The sequence below is a fragment of the Amphiura filiformis genome, chromosome 6 (assembly GCF_039555335.1).
Source record: "Amphiura filiformis chromosome 6, Afil_fr2py, whole genome shotgun sequence".
In the NCBI taxonomy this organism is placed as follows: Eukaryota; Metazoa; Echinodermata; class Ophiuroidea; order Amphilepidida; family Amphiuridae; genus Amphiura; species Amphiura filiformis.
In genome coordinates this window covers 60,917,021-60,934,592 of record NC_092633.1, presented here as the reverse complement: position 1 = coordinate 60,934,592, position 17,572 = coordinate 60,917,021, and the positions used below count along the sequence as shown (strand labels likewise).

The following is a 17,572-nucleotide window of genomic DNA, read 5'->3' as shown; positions in this document are numbered from 1 at the left end:
GTATGGGGGTACTACATTTGTGTGTATGTTGAATGATGAGGGTAAATCTGCAGGCCTACAAGTTGTGTATAGAGGCCCTGCATGAAATTATCGATTGGCTCCAAACAAAGGATTTGAGCCGGTGTCCTTCACTGTAGTTATGGCGAGTGCAGTCCATTCAATCAAATGTTGTCATCAACCTATTTGATCGTAGTGCAGGGTTATGTGTGTGAGACGAACTGTCACGGTAGATTGCAATCATGCTTTTGTTGAATGCATTTGAGTAGTCCGCCATATTTACAGGATGATACGTCACATGCAAGGCCTCTATAATCAACATGTAGCAAGGGAGGAGAGGCGTATGCTATGTTTCACCTCGAGTTTGGTGACAGTTTGTCAGTGCTTTAACGCCATGGCACCGCAAGTGTGCAGACAAACCACCCTTGTACACATGTATGTGTACATGACGGTCTGTGGGATTAGATTGGCAGTTACAGTAAGTATATATGCGATTTGATACGCACGCGACGTCATGCGTGTGCAATGCATAGGACCTTGTGCAAAATAATATGTGCTGGACGGTTAGCAGTATGCTTAATTTGTTAAAGGAAATCTGCAAAATCAAACTCGAGGTATAACGAAGCATAGCGCCACAAATCCAGCTCACCAAAACCATGCATGCAGGCTATTGAAAATTTTAACAAATTTCTCAAAAAAGTGAATATTTTTTATTTTATTGTATCCACTAACATGTAAGCCTTGAGATCTAGGCTGTCACACAGGCCATTAATTCAAGTTCAATGTTTGATAAACAATGGTATGTTTACATGCATGATGGGTTATCCCTGAAATGCCTCAATTGAAGAAAGTTAGGGGGCCCTACATGTTTCACAAGTTGGGAAACTTGCCAAACCAGTATGCCAAATGCCGGGGCCAAATGCCACCTGAAAACAAGAACTTCGATCAAAATCTCACCACACCAACTTGATATACAGTATAGAGGCTACATGTATACATGTGATCATGTCGTCAATGCTTGTGCCGTCCAGTGTACTAGTAGTAGTAGTATGCACTGTCAGTGGTGACATGACATGGCTGTACAGGTAGCACAACTTGTTTTGCAGCTGTCAGTCCGGTAATCACTGTGCTGCTTATACATGTGCACCCACATGTAAACAAACCACAGAGCACACAAGTTGGATTTGTAGTATAAATGTAGCCACGCAAACTGATCAGTCATGGTTATAAACTCATTCTCTACATGTACATACAATCAACTCACTCCAGTGCAGTGAAATTTTGAAAGAAGAATATGAACTTAAAAATCAGAATAACAAATCTCAACTATGTACAAAATGTATCACATTTTGTACCTCAATCATAGAATGCCTCAATTTGCTGTCAATTTGAAGTCTACCTTCAAGGTCAGCAATTGATGATATCAATGAAGAAACACCACACTGCACACGAGCAATGAATGTACATGTACACAACACTTTCGGAGATACAGAATCCCTAGTCTTTTTACCTTTCATGAACCATTACCATAACATCATGTAAAATAAGATGTTTTGAATACTTACTACATATAATTTTCTATTTTTCTAGAGTTCAATAACCTCTGTGTTCTGGTGATACTTAAATATCTAGCAGCCATAATTTGCATTGAATTAATTAGCAATAATATAAAATAGTTAAATTAATAAAATTAAATTATACAGATTAGATGGCAGCCATACTGTGTATTAAATTGTATACTTTGCCCCTCACAGTTACTCTATAAAAAACATGACAGACCATGAAATTTAATTTCCTTATATATACAGAAAACGCTTATCAACTCACCTTAAGCCTGTGGGTATTTTAAGGCAACAACAACAACAACAAAACCCTGTTCTACAGGCCCGTCTGACTCAGATTTTGCATTTGGCTGTACAAAATTAAAATCCGCCATTTTTTGGCCAAAGTGGATTGATTTTGACTGAATTTTTATTTTTTTAAGTTAGAATATTTTAAAATTATGATTGCAAAAGAAAAATTCAGATTGCTTTCTGTTACTTAGTCTCTTCCAGAAGAAAATCCAGACTAACCGACCGCAAGTCCATCTACCTGTAGAAAAGGGTTTTGTTTTTGTTGTCGCCTGATACAAAGTTAAATGATAGTGTGCTGTTCTCTAAGACAGTGCGCTATACTGTAAGAACACTATATTTCACAGCATGAAATATTCACAACCCGTAACTTTAGGACACCTCTATTTTGTAGCATGCAATTTTTGGGAAAAACACTTCCTCTGTAGTTAAAAGAAATATTAGCGAATACAAAAATGTTGTGAATCTATGTCGCTTGCATCATTTGAGAAATTTTCATGCACTTGTACATTTCTTACTCTACAGTTAAATGTAAACTATAATGTGGGTGTTCATCTGCTTGCCTACCAGAGTTCACAGCTATAGCTTCCGACTCTTGGAAAAAAAACAATACAGCATACTCCACTACCTGGCACACTTCAAACTACTCACACATGCAGAAGGGGTTGGCAAACATGCAAAATGAGAGCATTTGCTTCTAAACACACCCGACTTCATCCAGCATTACCTGATCATATTAGACAGGATTAGACGGTGCTAGGTGAAAGAACATGAACATGGTACAAGAACGCATGATGTCAGTTTGGTGCTATACAAGAGTGCTGGTTGGATAGAGCAGCATCACATGACATTGAGCGTTGATGAACCATATTCATTTTCGTAAATCTAGTGCATCTAATAATGAATACTTTGTTTCACCTTGGGAGTTTGATAGTGACGTAGGTGTGTATTTCGCTGGTCGCAACATTGAATTGCATGTTCCAACCTAATCCCAACAGAGCGTACTATACACACACGTACGACCAGCGTTCGAAAAAGCCGTATCGCAGTGTAATTTGCACCCAAAAATTCGCCTGTTGCGATACAACTTTAAAAGTGTGGTGCAAAATTGCGATACCACATTGTACTAACTTGATTGTCCGAGACCGCACTTCAAATTGCTCTGCGTCAGATGAAATTGCATCACAACTTTCAAAATGGGGTGCAAAAGTGCAACCCAAGGTAAAAAATTTTGAAGACTGCGTACAACAGTGGCTTATCTACACATGTGAGGACGCAATAGCACCGACAACATTACCAAACTCAAGGTGAAACAAGGTGTAGATCGCAAATTTCATTTGAATCTTAGAAATGGTTTAGAAACAAATTATAGCTCAACTGGATACAATACTACTATGAAAAAGAAGTCAAAATACTGAAAGAAAGTAAAAAAGAAAAAGAAATATGAGTGCATTATATTGTAATAATGACTGGTCACCTACCGCATTATTATTGGGGGTGTATGCAGACTGTACAGGCTCATGCAGCTGTAGAAAAGTACAGGTTTCAGTAGAGATTCATGGGAAGATAAAATAAAAACAAAGCCAGGAAGGCATGATCAACAACAAACAAACATGGCAATGAGCAGTACACAAGCTTTATCAATCAGAGAAATAGTACAACACATGAGAGCAAAGATTGTGAAACGGATGTTTGCAGCTCTCAAATTAAGAAACGGCAGCTAATCCACGGCAATTTGAAAGGCACCTAGGCAATTACAGGCTTTTCAATGGCCAGAAAACGGCATGGATTTTAGGGTATCACAGCAACACCATAGGGCATCCACAGCAATTGTCTTGGTGCCTTCATTTAATTTGAGCCATGGATGTTTCTCAGTACAGTTATTTCAAGATCATATCAAGTATCTAGTATTCAACATTTCTTTTTCAGATTGAGGGTTTTAACATGTCTTTTCTTTATCAATATTGCTTGAATTTCAACATTAATTTTGGCATGCCAGTCTTGACACAGGCCTACTCCTACCTGTGTCTTTGCTAAATAAGTGTGAACACCAAATTGATGTACAATTGTACAAACATGTACATGTAGAAAAAAGAACCATCAGTGTGCATAGTTTGAGTGTTTCTACAAAATGTATGCTCCAGTGTAGAATCTACAAAATGCATTCAAGTTCTGCTCAAAATATTTTCTGGTTTTGGATTATAGATCAAAGAGTAGTTCAAACTAAAATCAAAATCAAATGACCTATTTGAGCAACACTAATAAAACAGTGAATTATTTTCAGTTATCATATTATTAGAAGATAAGAAATAATTATTACAGATATCTAACAGCATACAGACAACAGCGTAAAACAACAAGTCAGTCTTTGTACAAGCATTTAGAAAGGCATGTGTGTTGGGACTATACACACATAAATTGCAAAGCTTTAGCAAACACAGGGCGATAGATATAGGCCCCCATACCATATACTCAAATACCCTCTTTAATTCTTACGAATAAACAAAACAAGATGCACAAAGATGAAAATGACACAAGTCGTCAAGTACCCACGCTTGTCAGTAAGCGACACAGAGCGACGACTACCACCCATGACTACAATGTATTCCCCATGGCTCCTTGAATACACATTCATCGTCATCGCTGTCGCTAGAGATTGCCCAGTCTGTATTCATGCATTCGCTCACACTGTGAGTGATGGTTAGGGCTTCAATACTGCACCATCATTTATCAGTTCAATGACCTCTAGATATGTCGAGTGGCATCCAATACCTAGCGCTACCCAGAAATAAACCTTTTAAGAATCTGGTTTTGGGGTTTGAATCATCATCACACTTAAACTGGTTAGATTGCCCCTTAACATGTTCACACAGCGGGCAAATTTATGCTGACGTAAACTGAGCTTAAAGATTGATTTTTAGTTTGAGATGCATGGATTGAGTCATGTGTTTCCAAAGGAGCAAGTTGATTCATGTTATGTGTGGAGTTCTACGTGAATGTGGGTGGACATCTATTCTTACATTATTATGCGGTCAATCTCCAATGAGTGAACCAGCGACAAATTTAGCTCCTAAATGCAACAGAATGCGGTTATAGGTAATGATATTGCATGCTCCATTCAACTCAAAAATAATATATCAACTTACTTCTCTCTCCTTAGTGTAAACGTTGATCATTTATTTATTTATCAGCCACACAAAAAAGCAACCAACCCATATAAATTGAATGAAACCAATTAGCACAATTATTTAGTGAGGTAACAGGGATAATTTGAAACAACCCAGCCAGGGCAAAGGTTAACTTGGCTATTCCATTTGAAATACACACCCCTTAACTTTGCTACAAAAGCATTGAACTGCTTCTATACAACATACCTAATGTACGTTAAGACTGTTGTCAGTAGAAGCAGAAGTTTCATTGTCGACAATCATTCCCTGATCTCAAGATCCGACGTCGACAAAGTAAGTCAAAATATTAAGTTCAGAGACCATGTTATGCGCCGTTTACTTGCATCATAATATTACCATATATCCCATAAATAAGCACCATCAGAATATTGGGATTGTAATGGAAAGATAAATCTGCACCACTTACGAATGTAGATGACTGACGCAGTTATTTCATTGTAAATAATGGCGATTTTAGCTGAACTTTAAGCTTTATATCTTTATACTAGTTTTTTGTCGACAATCGGTCCATACTTGACGACAATTAGGAAAATTGCTTCGTCGACAATATCGTCAAGAACAGCCTTGTCGAGAACAGCCCTCCTGTACATAAACATGTACATATTCTATTACCGTATATTATTTTTATGCATTTAGATCAATTACACATCCTCCATAAATATATCATCAGGTCATTACACTATGCCCCAGAAACCCATCACCATGTTGTAAGCCGATGTCAGGCTAATGTGACTACAGTCCCATGAAATTCTTTTTCACGCCTCCTCTAAATACCACAGACCAACTTCTCTCACCCAAATAATTGAAGTTGCCTAGTAACTGATGCTACATTTTAGTCACTTTGGGAAACACAAGTTCAATCTCTACAACATGAAACATTCATTGAGTACAACACCTTGTACAGCCGAGTAGACACTCATGTTTGCACATTGCCACCATTCCCTCATGTAGCTTTCATGAGCACAGGTGTAATACTACTTAAGACAACACACCTCCATGACTTCCTGAGAGCAATGACTTGATAATTACATCTCTATATGTGCCTAGCCGCTAGGAATACTCATTTCAATGTATCTTGGTATACATCGCTACAATTTTTGGGACAAATTTGACAATTACTCCTGGGAAAAAAAATTGCGGAATCCTGGAAGCTCCTTGGACATTTGAAGGGAATTTGTTTTCCTCGAAATTAAAGAAACTGTAAAATATTGCTACTTTGGGCTATCTTGCAGTCGAACCAAATTATACCAAATAAATACCATTCAATAACTTGGACCCTTTCTAAGTGCTGAAAACCCTTGACTCATCTTCCAAGCCTTAAGGACTAATTCACGGTGTAACGCTCATTTTGACCCACGAAATGAAGTAACTAGCTACCTCCGGGTCACACACCTTTTCAAATAACCCTAAAACGTTATTTATGACTAACTGACATACTTGTTGAACATATTGATTGATTTTGGGCTGGAGGTGGTGAGACTTTCAAATTATGTGTATTGCAATCCAGTATACATCCATCATATCACTTTCTTTCTGTTAGTGATATAGCTTTTAAATTAAAGACAGATTAAATTTTTAATCCAACTTTTAATTAAAACACACTAACCTTTCTAAAGCTATTTCCAAAGACAAAAAGACAAGAAAAATATAAACCAAAATATATATTTCTTAATGTTACCACATTTTAGCCATGATACAATTACATCGAGATGAGATGATTTTGTTAGTTAGTCCTAAATATGTAAGCAATTATATTATAACACTGATCACAAACAGCCAATTTAGCAACAACAATAAAATCACATAATCATAGCCACACAATTCCACAAAATACTACAGATGGTTACTGTGATGATATTTTGTGGCATTAAGTGACCAGTGTCCCTTCACCTGCAAGAAATAAAAGCAGCATCAAATCAAAATTAGTTAGTTCCTCTTTTGGAGGGTCACTGACTTATAAGACTTTCTTACCTTTTGCCCATTCTCCTCTGGAGGGGCTACTGTGGTATTTGGCGTTCTATTTGTTGGACCAAAACAGCAGAAAAATGAACTAAGTAAATTTCTCCTCCTTGGTTTCTTTGAATTTGTTGTTGTTGTACCTGCAGGATTAATTAAAAGGAATAAAAAAAAATGTTTATATAAATAAATATATATTCAATTAGAGAATAAAAGATAGGATTTTGTCTTTTGCCTATCAAATATCGTGTCATAATGGATGGGCTGGCCAATATTTTGAGTAGTGGATGCGGCACTATCCACTACGATAAAAATATTGGCCAGCCCATCCATTATGACACGATATTTGATAGGCAAAAGACAAAATCCTATCTGTTATTCTCATTCTTATTCAGTTTTAATGTCATTTTTGCAAGAAAAACTGCCTGTTTTCAGAAAAAAATAAAGTTACTTTTGTGAAGACATCCCCGTTGTTTTAAATGAACGAACCCATCACGAACATCTAAGCCGCCGAATCGCGTTCTTAGTTCTCGCACGTGTTTTACGCGAACGCATTATTGCGCGATCATTGAGGAGCAACAAGCGTGCCGCCGTTGCGTGGCGGCGCGCCCTGACTAATATCACTATCAACTATTGTGAGATATTATACACCAGGAAACCAATCAAATTACGTGAATTCTTCACAAGACGCACCCATTGAATAAGAATGAGCAGTGGTAAGGGTGCAACAATGAGCAAATCAGCCCTCAGGTCACTGCCAAGTCAATTATCTTGGCCCGGTATCTTATATTATTTATTTATTTATTTATTTACAACATGTTTACCCAGGGTAGCCCGATTCAGCCGAAGCTGGTCTAACACGGGGCCCTGCAAAATACATAAAAGGAATATAATTATAGAGAATTAGGTCATGCTGGCATCACATAAAGGGTCATGCTGGCATCACATAAAGGGGGATGCACCAAAAATCCTATCATATTTACTCTGGGGGCATTGCAATTTCAATAAGTGAGCGTTTAACAGAGGTGAATTGCAAGGAAAAAACTTGCAAAATATGACTTCCCAAAGTCACAAAATACATATTGAAATTCAACATGACATTGACAGTGATAATACTGGAAGCTATGGAAATTTTCTGCATTTTGGTCACTTTCTTTGATAAAAGATGGGAGGTGTTTGAAGCATTTTAAAATAGAGTAATACAGTCCTTCTTGTCGACCTGGTTGCTATGTGTACGCTCAAACATTTTGTGCAAAGGGGGACCAACAAAGTCCAACATGCCTGGATGTTTGACTGACTAGAATCAAACATCCCAAGAGTGTATGGATTTCAAATGGAATAGCCCATAAATAAAGAAATTACCCAAAAAATTGAGAATTGGTGATGTATCTTTTGTGGAAATCAAGCTTAAATGTATACTCCACTTCCAGGGGTGGAATTTCGTAAAGTGCCACAGGAGTCCAAGTGGATTCTCGCAAGAGAGTTTAGCGAGAGTCCATGGATTCCCGTAAATGGATTCTCGTTGTACAATCTAGCAGGAGTCCAAAAGGTATTATATATAGGCCTACGTAAAATGCATTCAAACAAACAAACTAACAAATAAACTAACAAAGTTAAGTTTTTAATATATGTGTCATCATACTCTCACTTCCATATATGTCATCCCATCTTTGGCGACTTTTCCTTTATATTTTGCAGGCTTTGAGTTTTAAGGCGTGTTGAACTTAAACGTAAGTTCGCTGATCCGATCATTTCCAGCGAGAGTCCACATGGACTCTCGCAATAGATTTTACGGAGTCTCTGCGAGTCGACTCTCAGACTCCCATGAAATTCCACCCTGCACTTCGTGCTAAGGCTCGAGGCGGCAATGAAAAAATTAATTTGCAGCTTCGCGCGAAGGCATTGATGTATACTTCAATGTTTGTAATGGGACAATATTACTGTCACATGCATACATATTATAATGTACATGTACAAACAACACTACACATTTACCGGTAGGTTAAACAACATTTGAACTAGGTATTTATTATTTATTTATTCTTTCTTTATTGAGGGTAATACTGCTTCAGTGACAAACACTGCTTTTCAAGCAGGCCCTCATTGTACATGTTATAGCAACAAAATATATTACGATACAAAAAAGCATACAGTATAATGTATTTACAATATATACTAGTATTACAAATAAGTATAATGGTATCATCAACTACAAGATAGTTATAAATACCATGATTCAAAATACAGAAATACAATAATTATATTATACAAAAATCAAGCAAGCAAATGAATAAAATGTAGATAAAGACAGGTTTAAATTTCTTTAATTTTTGACTGAAATTGGCCTGAAGTCATATTTTCCATCTGAGCTCTTAATGTCGGTGGCAAAGAATTCCATGCATAGGCTGCCCTAACGTGAAAAGTACGTTGACCTGAATTTGATTTAAATTTTGGAACAATCAATGTATTAGAAGTATGATTTCTAGTTATATGATTATGGTTATCATGAACAAAATCAAATTGAGAAGATAAGTAAGATGGATATTCATTCTTTAAACATTTGAAAACAGTCATTAATAGAGTATTATGCCATCTTTGATCAAGTTTAACCCACTGCAAAGTATTCATTAAATCATTAGTTGGTGTCCTTATATCTGCTGAGAGAATTATTCTAGCTAAATTATTATGAAGTACCTGAAGCCTATTTTGGTACTCTACACTAAAATTTGACCAGACCATGCTGCCATAATCAAAGTGGGGAATAACAAGAGCATTGGATAACATTACAGTGGTTTTGTATGGAAGGAAATATTTTATACGTTTTATTATGCCAGTTCTTTTGGAAATAGTTTTACTAACATTATCAACATGAGCTGACCAAGACATCCTGCTATCAAATTTTACACCTAGATATTTAAACTCATCTACTCTTTCAATATCATTGTTGTTATATAATAAATGTACATTGTTGAACTTTTCAAGCATTTTGTTTGTACCAAAGATCATAAACTTAGTCTTTTCAACATTTAAAGTGAGTTTGTTTACTTTGAACCATTCAGCTACCCTACTTAGACATGACTCCATTTGAATTTTAAGATCAGATTCATTTTTAGCTTTACACATTAAAGAAGTATCATCAGCATACATTACAGTTTTACATTCAGACACAGCATTAGGTAAACAGTTAACAAAAATGATAAACAGTAAAGGACCTAAAATTGAGCCCTGAGGAATACCAATATCAATTGGCCTAAAGTCAGAAAAAGTTGAGTTAACATTAACAGTTTGTTCTCTGTTGTTTAAGTATGATTTAAACCATAATAATTCATCCCCATATACCCCATATTGTTTAAGTTTCCTAATCAGAATATCATGATTGACAGTATCAAATGCTTTTTTAAGTCTATAAATAAAACGCCTGTAGCATAACCTGTATCCATATTCTTTAAAATGTAATCTTGAACATCAAGAAGGGTTGTTGTTGTGGAATGATTCGGACGAAATCCTGATTGAGCATTTGATAACAGTCCTACATTACTCATATATTCATATAATTGATCATGAACAGCTCTTTCAATTATCTTTGATACAATTGGTAATACAGAGATAGGTCTATAGTTACTAACATTAGTTTTATCACCCGATTTAAATATTGGAGTTACTTTAGCCTTCTTCCATGCATCAGGAAAAGTAGACCCATTCAAAGACAGGTTGCAAATATGAACAAGGCATTTTGAGATGAAAGGCGCAGCCAACTTTAATAACCTTACATTGAATGGATCTAATCCTGACGATTTACAATTTTGCATTTTACTTATTTGTTTAAGAACAAATTCATTAGATATTGCTCTAAAACTAAATTTGTTTACACTATGATTTTGATGAGAACATACAGTATTACAAGTGCATACATAATTATCATTGTTATTATTAAATTTACTCCCAAGTTCATTACCTATTGAAGTGAAAAACTCATTGAACTCATTTGCCATATCCTTTTTGTTACCTGAGTAATTACCATTCTTTTTAACAACTGCTGAAGGTATACTTGATGTTTTGTTCGGTATAATTTTCTTAATTGTTTTCCAAAGATTTTTACTATTATTTATGTTGCTACTTATAGCTTCGTTACAATAACTCTTTTTTCAGTGAATATTTCATATTGTTTACTTTATTTCTAAGAGACTTTGCTTTACTCCAATCTTCAGCATTATTTGTCTTATGTGCTTTTGAAAAATAGTAGTCCCGATCTTTACTTAGTCTCAAAAATTCACTGTTCACCCATTCAGGTAAACAACCTTTAACTTTCTTTTCCTTAAATGGTGCATGCTTGTCACAGGCAGCATTGAATGAAGACTGCCATTCATTAAGTGCTTCATTGACATCATTTATATTATGAATTCTACCCCAATCAATATTTTTGATTGTATCAATATAATCTACTTCATTAAAGTTTTTGAAACATCTGGATCTTACAATTTTTGGTGGAAGTTTTAACTTATTACATTTTCTTACAGCATATATTAATGAATGATCACTAAGACCTAAACTATGAACACCAGATGAGATAATAAGTTCTGGTTTTGATACAAATATTAAGTCAATTTTTGTTTTACTAGTTTCAGTTATTCTTGTATAATCTGTTATAATTTGTTTCATATTAGAATTGTTTGCCAACCTTGTCACTTTTCTTAAATTACCAATTTTAACCTGATCTAAATTAAAGTCTCCTAAAATATATACATCATCATATAAATTGTTGCATTTCTTAAATATATCATCAAGATTATCAAGAAAATCAACTGTACAGTCTGGTGGGCGATAAATACTGCCAACTAAAATAGGCTTTGTGTTGGTTAAATTAAGTTCAATAAAAATACCTTCAATATCATTATCATATATATCCTCATTTTGTTTTGACAAAATACTGTTTTTAACATAACATAAAAAACTCCACCCGTATTTTACCATTTTGTCTATCAAGTCTATAAGTACTATAACCATCTATTTCTACTTCTGAGTCATCAACATCCTTATCTAACCAAGTCTCATTAATACATAACACATCAATAGCATTGTCATTCAAAAGGAAATTAACCTCATCAACTTTGTGGATTAAACCCTGGATATTTAAATGAGCTATTTTAAGGCCCTTCCTAATCTTACACTTTAAATCAATAAAGCCCTCATTAAGAGGAAGTTCATCATTAGCAAATTTGTGAAAACAATTCTTGCAATACCAATTATTATTTAGCTTAACATCATTATCATCAACACATCTAAGGTGAAAATCAAGAGTACAATTATTACAAGTTACATACAGATCATTTTTTAAGATTTTTCTTACACACTCACCACAAAAATCATTTTCAGTTTTCTTGCAAATTTTGACATTCTTTACAGTTTTTAAAGTTTCAGTTCTTTTTTTACCGGTACTAATTTTATCTTTTACCTTACAACACTTGTTTGTACACTCATTGTTGTCACATGTTGTGACACTAGTAATTTCTTCTTCATCAAGATTTCCATTGTCTGTATCATTGGCATAAACATCATGAGAAATTTCATTTTCCATAGCAGAAGTACTGATTGAAACATCATTATTACTACTACATGTAATAGCACTAGTTATATGTACAGATTTCTTTACAATAGCATTAACATGTTTAGTGTCATCACTCATATTATTTACAATATTTATATCATTTGTTATATTATTTACATGAACATTGTTATTACTAGGTATATTGTGGGAACAATTGTAATTTACAGAAGTACTTTCAGGATAAACATCTGCTTTTTCAAAACATAATCTACTTGTATCATCCCTATTACCTTGGTCAATAACATCAACAACACTTGAATGAGAATGAATGAATGGATGATTGTGATGAGAGGGAGTGACTTCATGAGCACAATAGGTAACACTTGAGACATGATGATGAGGTGAATGAATAGAATTTACATTTTGGCTATTGATGTTATTATTAGAATTATTTACAATAGTCATAGATGAAGAAGATGTGTTATCATTACATGTCGAACCTATACAATATAAATGATCAGTTTGATTGGTTGAAATAGTCCTTTTAATTTCACATTGTTTTTCACCATGTTCACTATATATACGAGAAGAAAGACCTATGTTCCTTGCTGATGTTGATTCCACATAAAAGGGGTTGACTGAGAGTCTATTACATTTCTAAAGTTCCTTACAAGTCTGCTGATGCCATGGTTGTTCAGGTGAACCTTGTCCCAATATAAGTCTTCTCTAATATGTCCTCCTTCTGTAACAAATACTGGGGCATGGTCTGCGAATGATACGCGAGCACTAACGTGACAATTTCGTTCAAAGATGGTGTTCAGTTCATATATAACTCCGTTTAAGACATTACTTCTTGCAAGGGGGATCAGTCGGGGAAGAATACTTGATACGATGATGTGCGCGTTGGGAAATTTCTGAAGAGCTGCATTGACAAGACGTCGCGCTTTGGCTTCACAAGCCTCAGTTGATTCACGCTTTACATTATTAGTCCATGCTTGTAAGATGACATGTTTTGGGTTGACATACTCGCAATCCTCTACAAGTCTCTGAATTTCAACAATGGTTGCTCCACTCTTAGCAAATACTTTTGTGGACCTTCCTTTGTAGAACCTATCTTCATCAATCCGCTTGCATATAGAGTTACTAAAAATTAGGATCTGTGGGCATTCTTTCGGCGGTGGTTTCTCACTATTTGTACTTTTTGTAGGTTGTCTTGTTGGTCTTGGAGTTGGTTTAGTAGTAGGCCTTGACTTTGCTGAGTTAAGCGGGGACACGTTTGTCTGGGGTCATCAAGTCAATGCTGGGGGCTGAAGGAACTGCAGTTTCTGCTACTTGATCAAATAAAGCGCTGTAGGAATTTGATGTTGTTACTGCTGGTGCACTTTCTGTTGGCTGGGATAGGCGACTTGCTGTTTTGGGAAGTTCAAAGTTCTGCACATGGGTCTCCTTTAGACTGAAAATTTCAGCCTCTAGTACACTGTTACGCTCACTGAGTTCGCGAAATGCTGATGAAATCTGGGTAAAGTTCTGTCGCAAGTCTCTAAATTCTTGTAGCTGTGAGGTGAAATCCTTTACCTTGTCTTGCAGGCTTTGAATTTTCCTTCTGAGTTGAGGTGTTTCATCTGGAGCGGAGTCAGTTTGAGTTTGTGCATCACAAGATGTAACTCTAGTTTGAACAGAAGAGTCTGTCATCAGTTCGTGATTGAGTTCAAATGTTGGCAGATTTTCACTTTTGTCCGATGATGAGATAAGCGTGGTTATGTGTTGGCGTAGAAGTAGAAGGACCAGGTGTGAAGGGGAAGGCTGCAACATTCTCTTCTGCTAATTTGTTACCAATTTCTGTTAAGATGGTATCTATCCAAGTTTGATGGAGTGATCCTTGGACTGAGATAGTGTTGGTAGATGAATAGCAAGTGATGGTTACATGTTGTAGTGTATCTCCAGGCATATCACATCTGAAGATGTAGCCGTACCTGCCCTTGTCTTCTGCTGTACCATATCTAGCACATAGTTCATAGGATAGTTGATCAAATATATCTGGGTTGACAGCTATTGTTGTTGACATAGTTTTTGGTTCAATTTTCCACATAGAGTGATCAAATATGTCCACATTTGTAAATCCATTGAAAGTACCATGGAAAGACTGCCATAGATGATTGACAGCTCCTTTGTTATGCTCGTTAAGTTCATTGTTATATAGGCAGGATGTTCTTGGAAGAAAATCAATACCAGTGATGTAGAGTTGTAGTCCAAGTTGAATTATAATACAAAATATGAAATCAAATGTCATATATTTTCTCCAAAACAGTGATCAAGTTTATAAAATAAAGTTGATCAGTAAATTCCAGACATAAAGATGAAGATGTTGATATAAAATTCAATAGGTAATCCAAAGTAAAAACAGCGTAATTATGGTGATTTGTCAGAGCTCATGTGGAGTGACGCACACTAGTTGAATAGCTTGGTATCAGCTAATAAACAAGTTGTTATAAACCGATTGTTGTCATGTAGTTTGAAAACAAAGCGTATATTCCTTATAACATGTACACATACAGCATTCAGGAAGTCGGCCTGTTGGCAGACAGGAAGCTTCTACTAGACAAATGTGGGTAGGCAGGCATTGAATTCTATTAAATACTTCATGTATGAACTATGTTTATACTACAGGCAGATCTACATTTTAAAGGTCTACAAATTATGTTAACAATATCAATAGGCCAAAACATTAAGAGTCATGCAGCCACAACTTGCAATGTATGCCTGAGTGAAGACCTGACCTACCATTGACTATGATTTGAAAGGAGCGTGCTAAATATAATATTTTAATGGAATCTAAGTTTACAGCATGTTTACATCTAGGCTCTTTAGCATGGCTTGAGCATTTTGTTTGAGCCTGGTCCCATCAGGACCCAAGCGTATCTCCACACGGAGCAGACGTTTAAACAAACAAACAAACAAACGTGATATAATCATAATGCAAGCAATATTTTGATGAATTTACTTGACCTCAGAAAAACCATTGTTTTACTCATGGAAGTTTTAAAGAACTGGGGCATGATCCCCAACTGCAGGCCTTTTGACCTGCCAAACCCCAAAATGGAAACCTGGCCACTGGTCATGCTAGTACACTACTTTCATGTCTAGGCCCTATACCCATACCACCTTACATGTGAGTAACCCCCTGGTGATTTCATGTTTTTCCTTTAATATGGATCAGTTCACTCTTCACCTTCACATTACAATTCTGCACTTCTGAATTTTATTATTTGTTTGTATAAGTATTATGTACATGTACTCGAAAGGAATGTGCAAATACCTGATCACTGCTGATAGCGTTGATTTGATATACATATACACTTGCATGGATCTACAGTCAAGTCTACATGCACATTGTATGATGAAGTGGTGGAGCTAGAGCTATAGAACTGGGGCATGATCCCAAATTGCAGGTCTTAAACACTTTCAGAGCACCCCAAAATGAGCACTGCTGAAAGGAATTTGAGAAAAACTTCAACAAAAGTAGGTAATGGGGCTACGCTAGACCCGGACGCTAGAGCCATTAGTTTTATGTGAAAACGGACATATTTCACGAAAACGGAGGTAGAAAACTGATATCAGGATACATGGGTCGATTTAGCCACTGGCCCTGGCCAGTAGTTACTTCGTTGGCCCAGGAGATTTCCATCTGGATGGCCCTGTGGGCCAGTTGGGATTTTGGCATTATTAAGAATAATAACATGTTACAATATTAGAAGTACAATGAAGTAGAATCTGGGGCTGTGGATTTGCACTTGGGCCAGTTGGAATTTGGAAACCTTCCCAGCTGGCCCAAAGGCTAGCTGATTAGTGCTCCTTATGTCTACCCCTGACGATATCATATAGTTATTAATCTTTGTAAATTAATCTTCCCCCAGAGTAGCCAGTGCACATAAGGGAAAAAACACCAAAAAAACCGGTGCATCAGCCAGATTCGAGCCTTCGTAATACTAGCACAACACTCTAACCAACTGAGCCACAGAGGCAAGCTGGAGAAGAGCAGAAGATATTTAACATCTATTGGTATTAGGCTCAAATGATGTTTGTCGCATTCCTATCGGAGGCATCTGAACTGCATATATTTATAACAAATACCGGTATGCAGTTCTGATGCCTTCTGATAGGAATATGGCAAACATCATTCAAACCTAATAGGCCTACTATATAGATTTATATCTTCCGTTCTTCTCCAGCTCAGTTAATTAGAGCATCATGCTGGTATTACGAGCAGTTCGAATCTGGCCAGATGCACTGGGGTGGTTTTTTTTCAACGTTTAAATGTGCAATTGCGTCATCACATCACATCGGATGCACGCATGATAGGGGTGTAAATTAATGGTTATTTGTCTAACCGTTTAAACGGTCCACAATCCGGTAGGTTAACCGTCGGCAACCCGAGATCTGAAACATACCGCAATGCGTGTATCCTCAGTATTCTATCGTATTGTGTTTTAAACTGCCGGGAACCAGTGGAACCAAAACAATATGGCGGTGCGCGATTGGTGTTATTCAGTGGTGAGAACCCGGGTGAGAATTGCTTATTTCTCACCTAGCTAGCCTTGTCAGATACGAAATCCTGAATCAAAACTAGGTAGATGTTATTTTAAAGCGAAAAATAATTCTATTTGGTTTCAAGTTTGAGATAGTTTCGTTGACCAAGAAATAACAGTGCTCCGGATGGGCTTCTGAGCATTGCTGCTCCGGATGGGCTTCTGAGCATTGCTGAGTGCCTTCAAACTGCTACGGCGGATGGCCCTAGACCCCTATTTCGTCGCTCACTACGCTAGATCTCGGCGCTGGATTTTTTTTAACGGATAGTGCATTTTACGGTCGGTTAAGCGTGTAAGCGTATCTAACACCCTTAATGCATGAACAGTTCATATCAAGTAGGGGCCTCCAGTAGTATTTTGTCGCATATAGTCGTGTTAGGGTTAATTCCTATAGTGAGTTTCGATAGTGGTCACCTAACCCTAACGCCCAGGGGCTTTTTGGTGACGGGA

General features: G+C 36.4%; 1 protein-coding gene across 2 annotated transcripts in view; it reads right to left on the bottom strand.

The window, feature by feature from the left end:
• LOC140155760 (CTD small phosphatase-like protein) overlaps positions 1–17,572 on the bottom strand; it is a 62,730-nt gene that overhangs the window by 33,518 nt on the left and 11,640 nt on the right. Inside the window, exons 2-3 of one of the 2 annotated variants that reach the window (XM_072178718.1) lie at positions 7,007–7,134; positions 3,329–3,373 (exon numbers count right to left, since the gene is read on the bottom strand). In XM_072178718.1, the coding sequence (XP_072034819.1) occupies positions 3,329–3,373; positions 7,007–7,134 (173 nt within the window). The remainder of the gene's footprint in view (positions 1–3,328; positions 3,374–7,006; positions 7,135–17,572) is intronic. The other variant, XM_072178719.1, reaches the window with a different exon arrangement.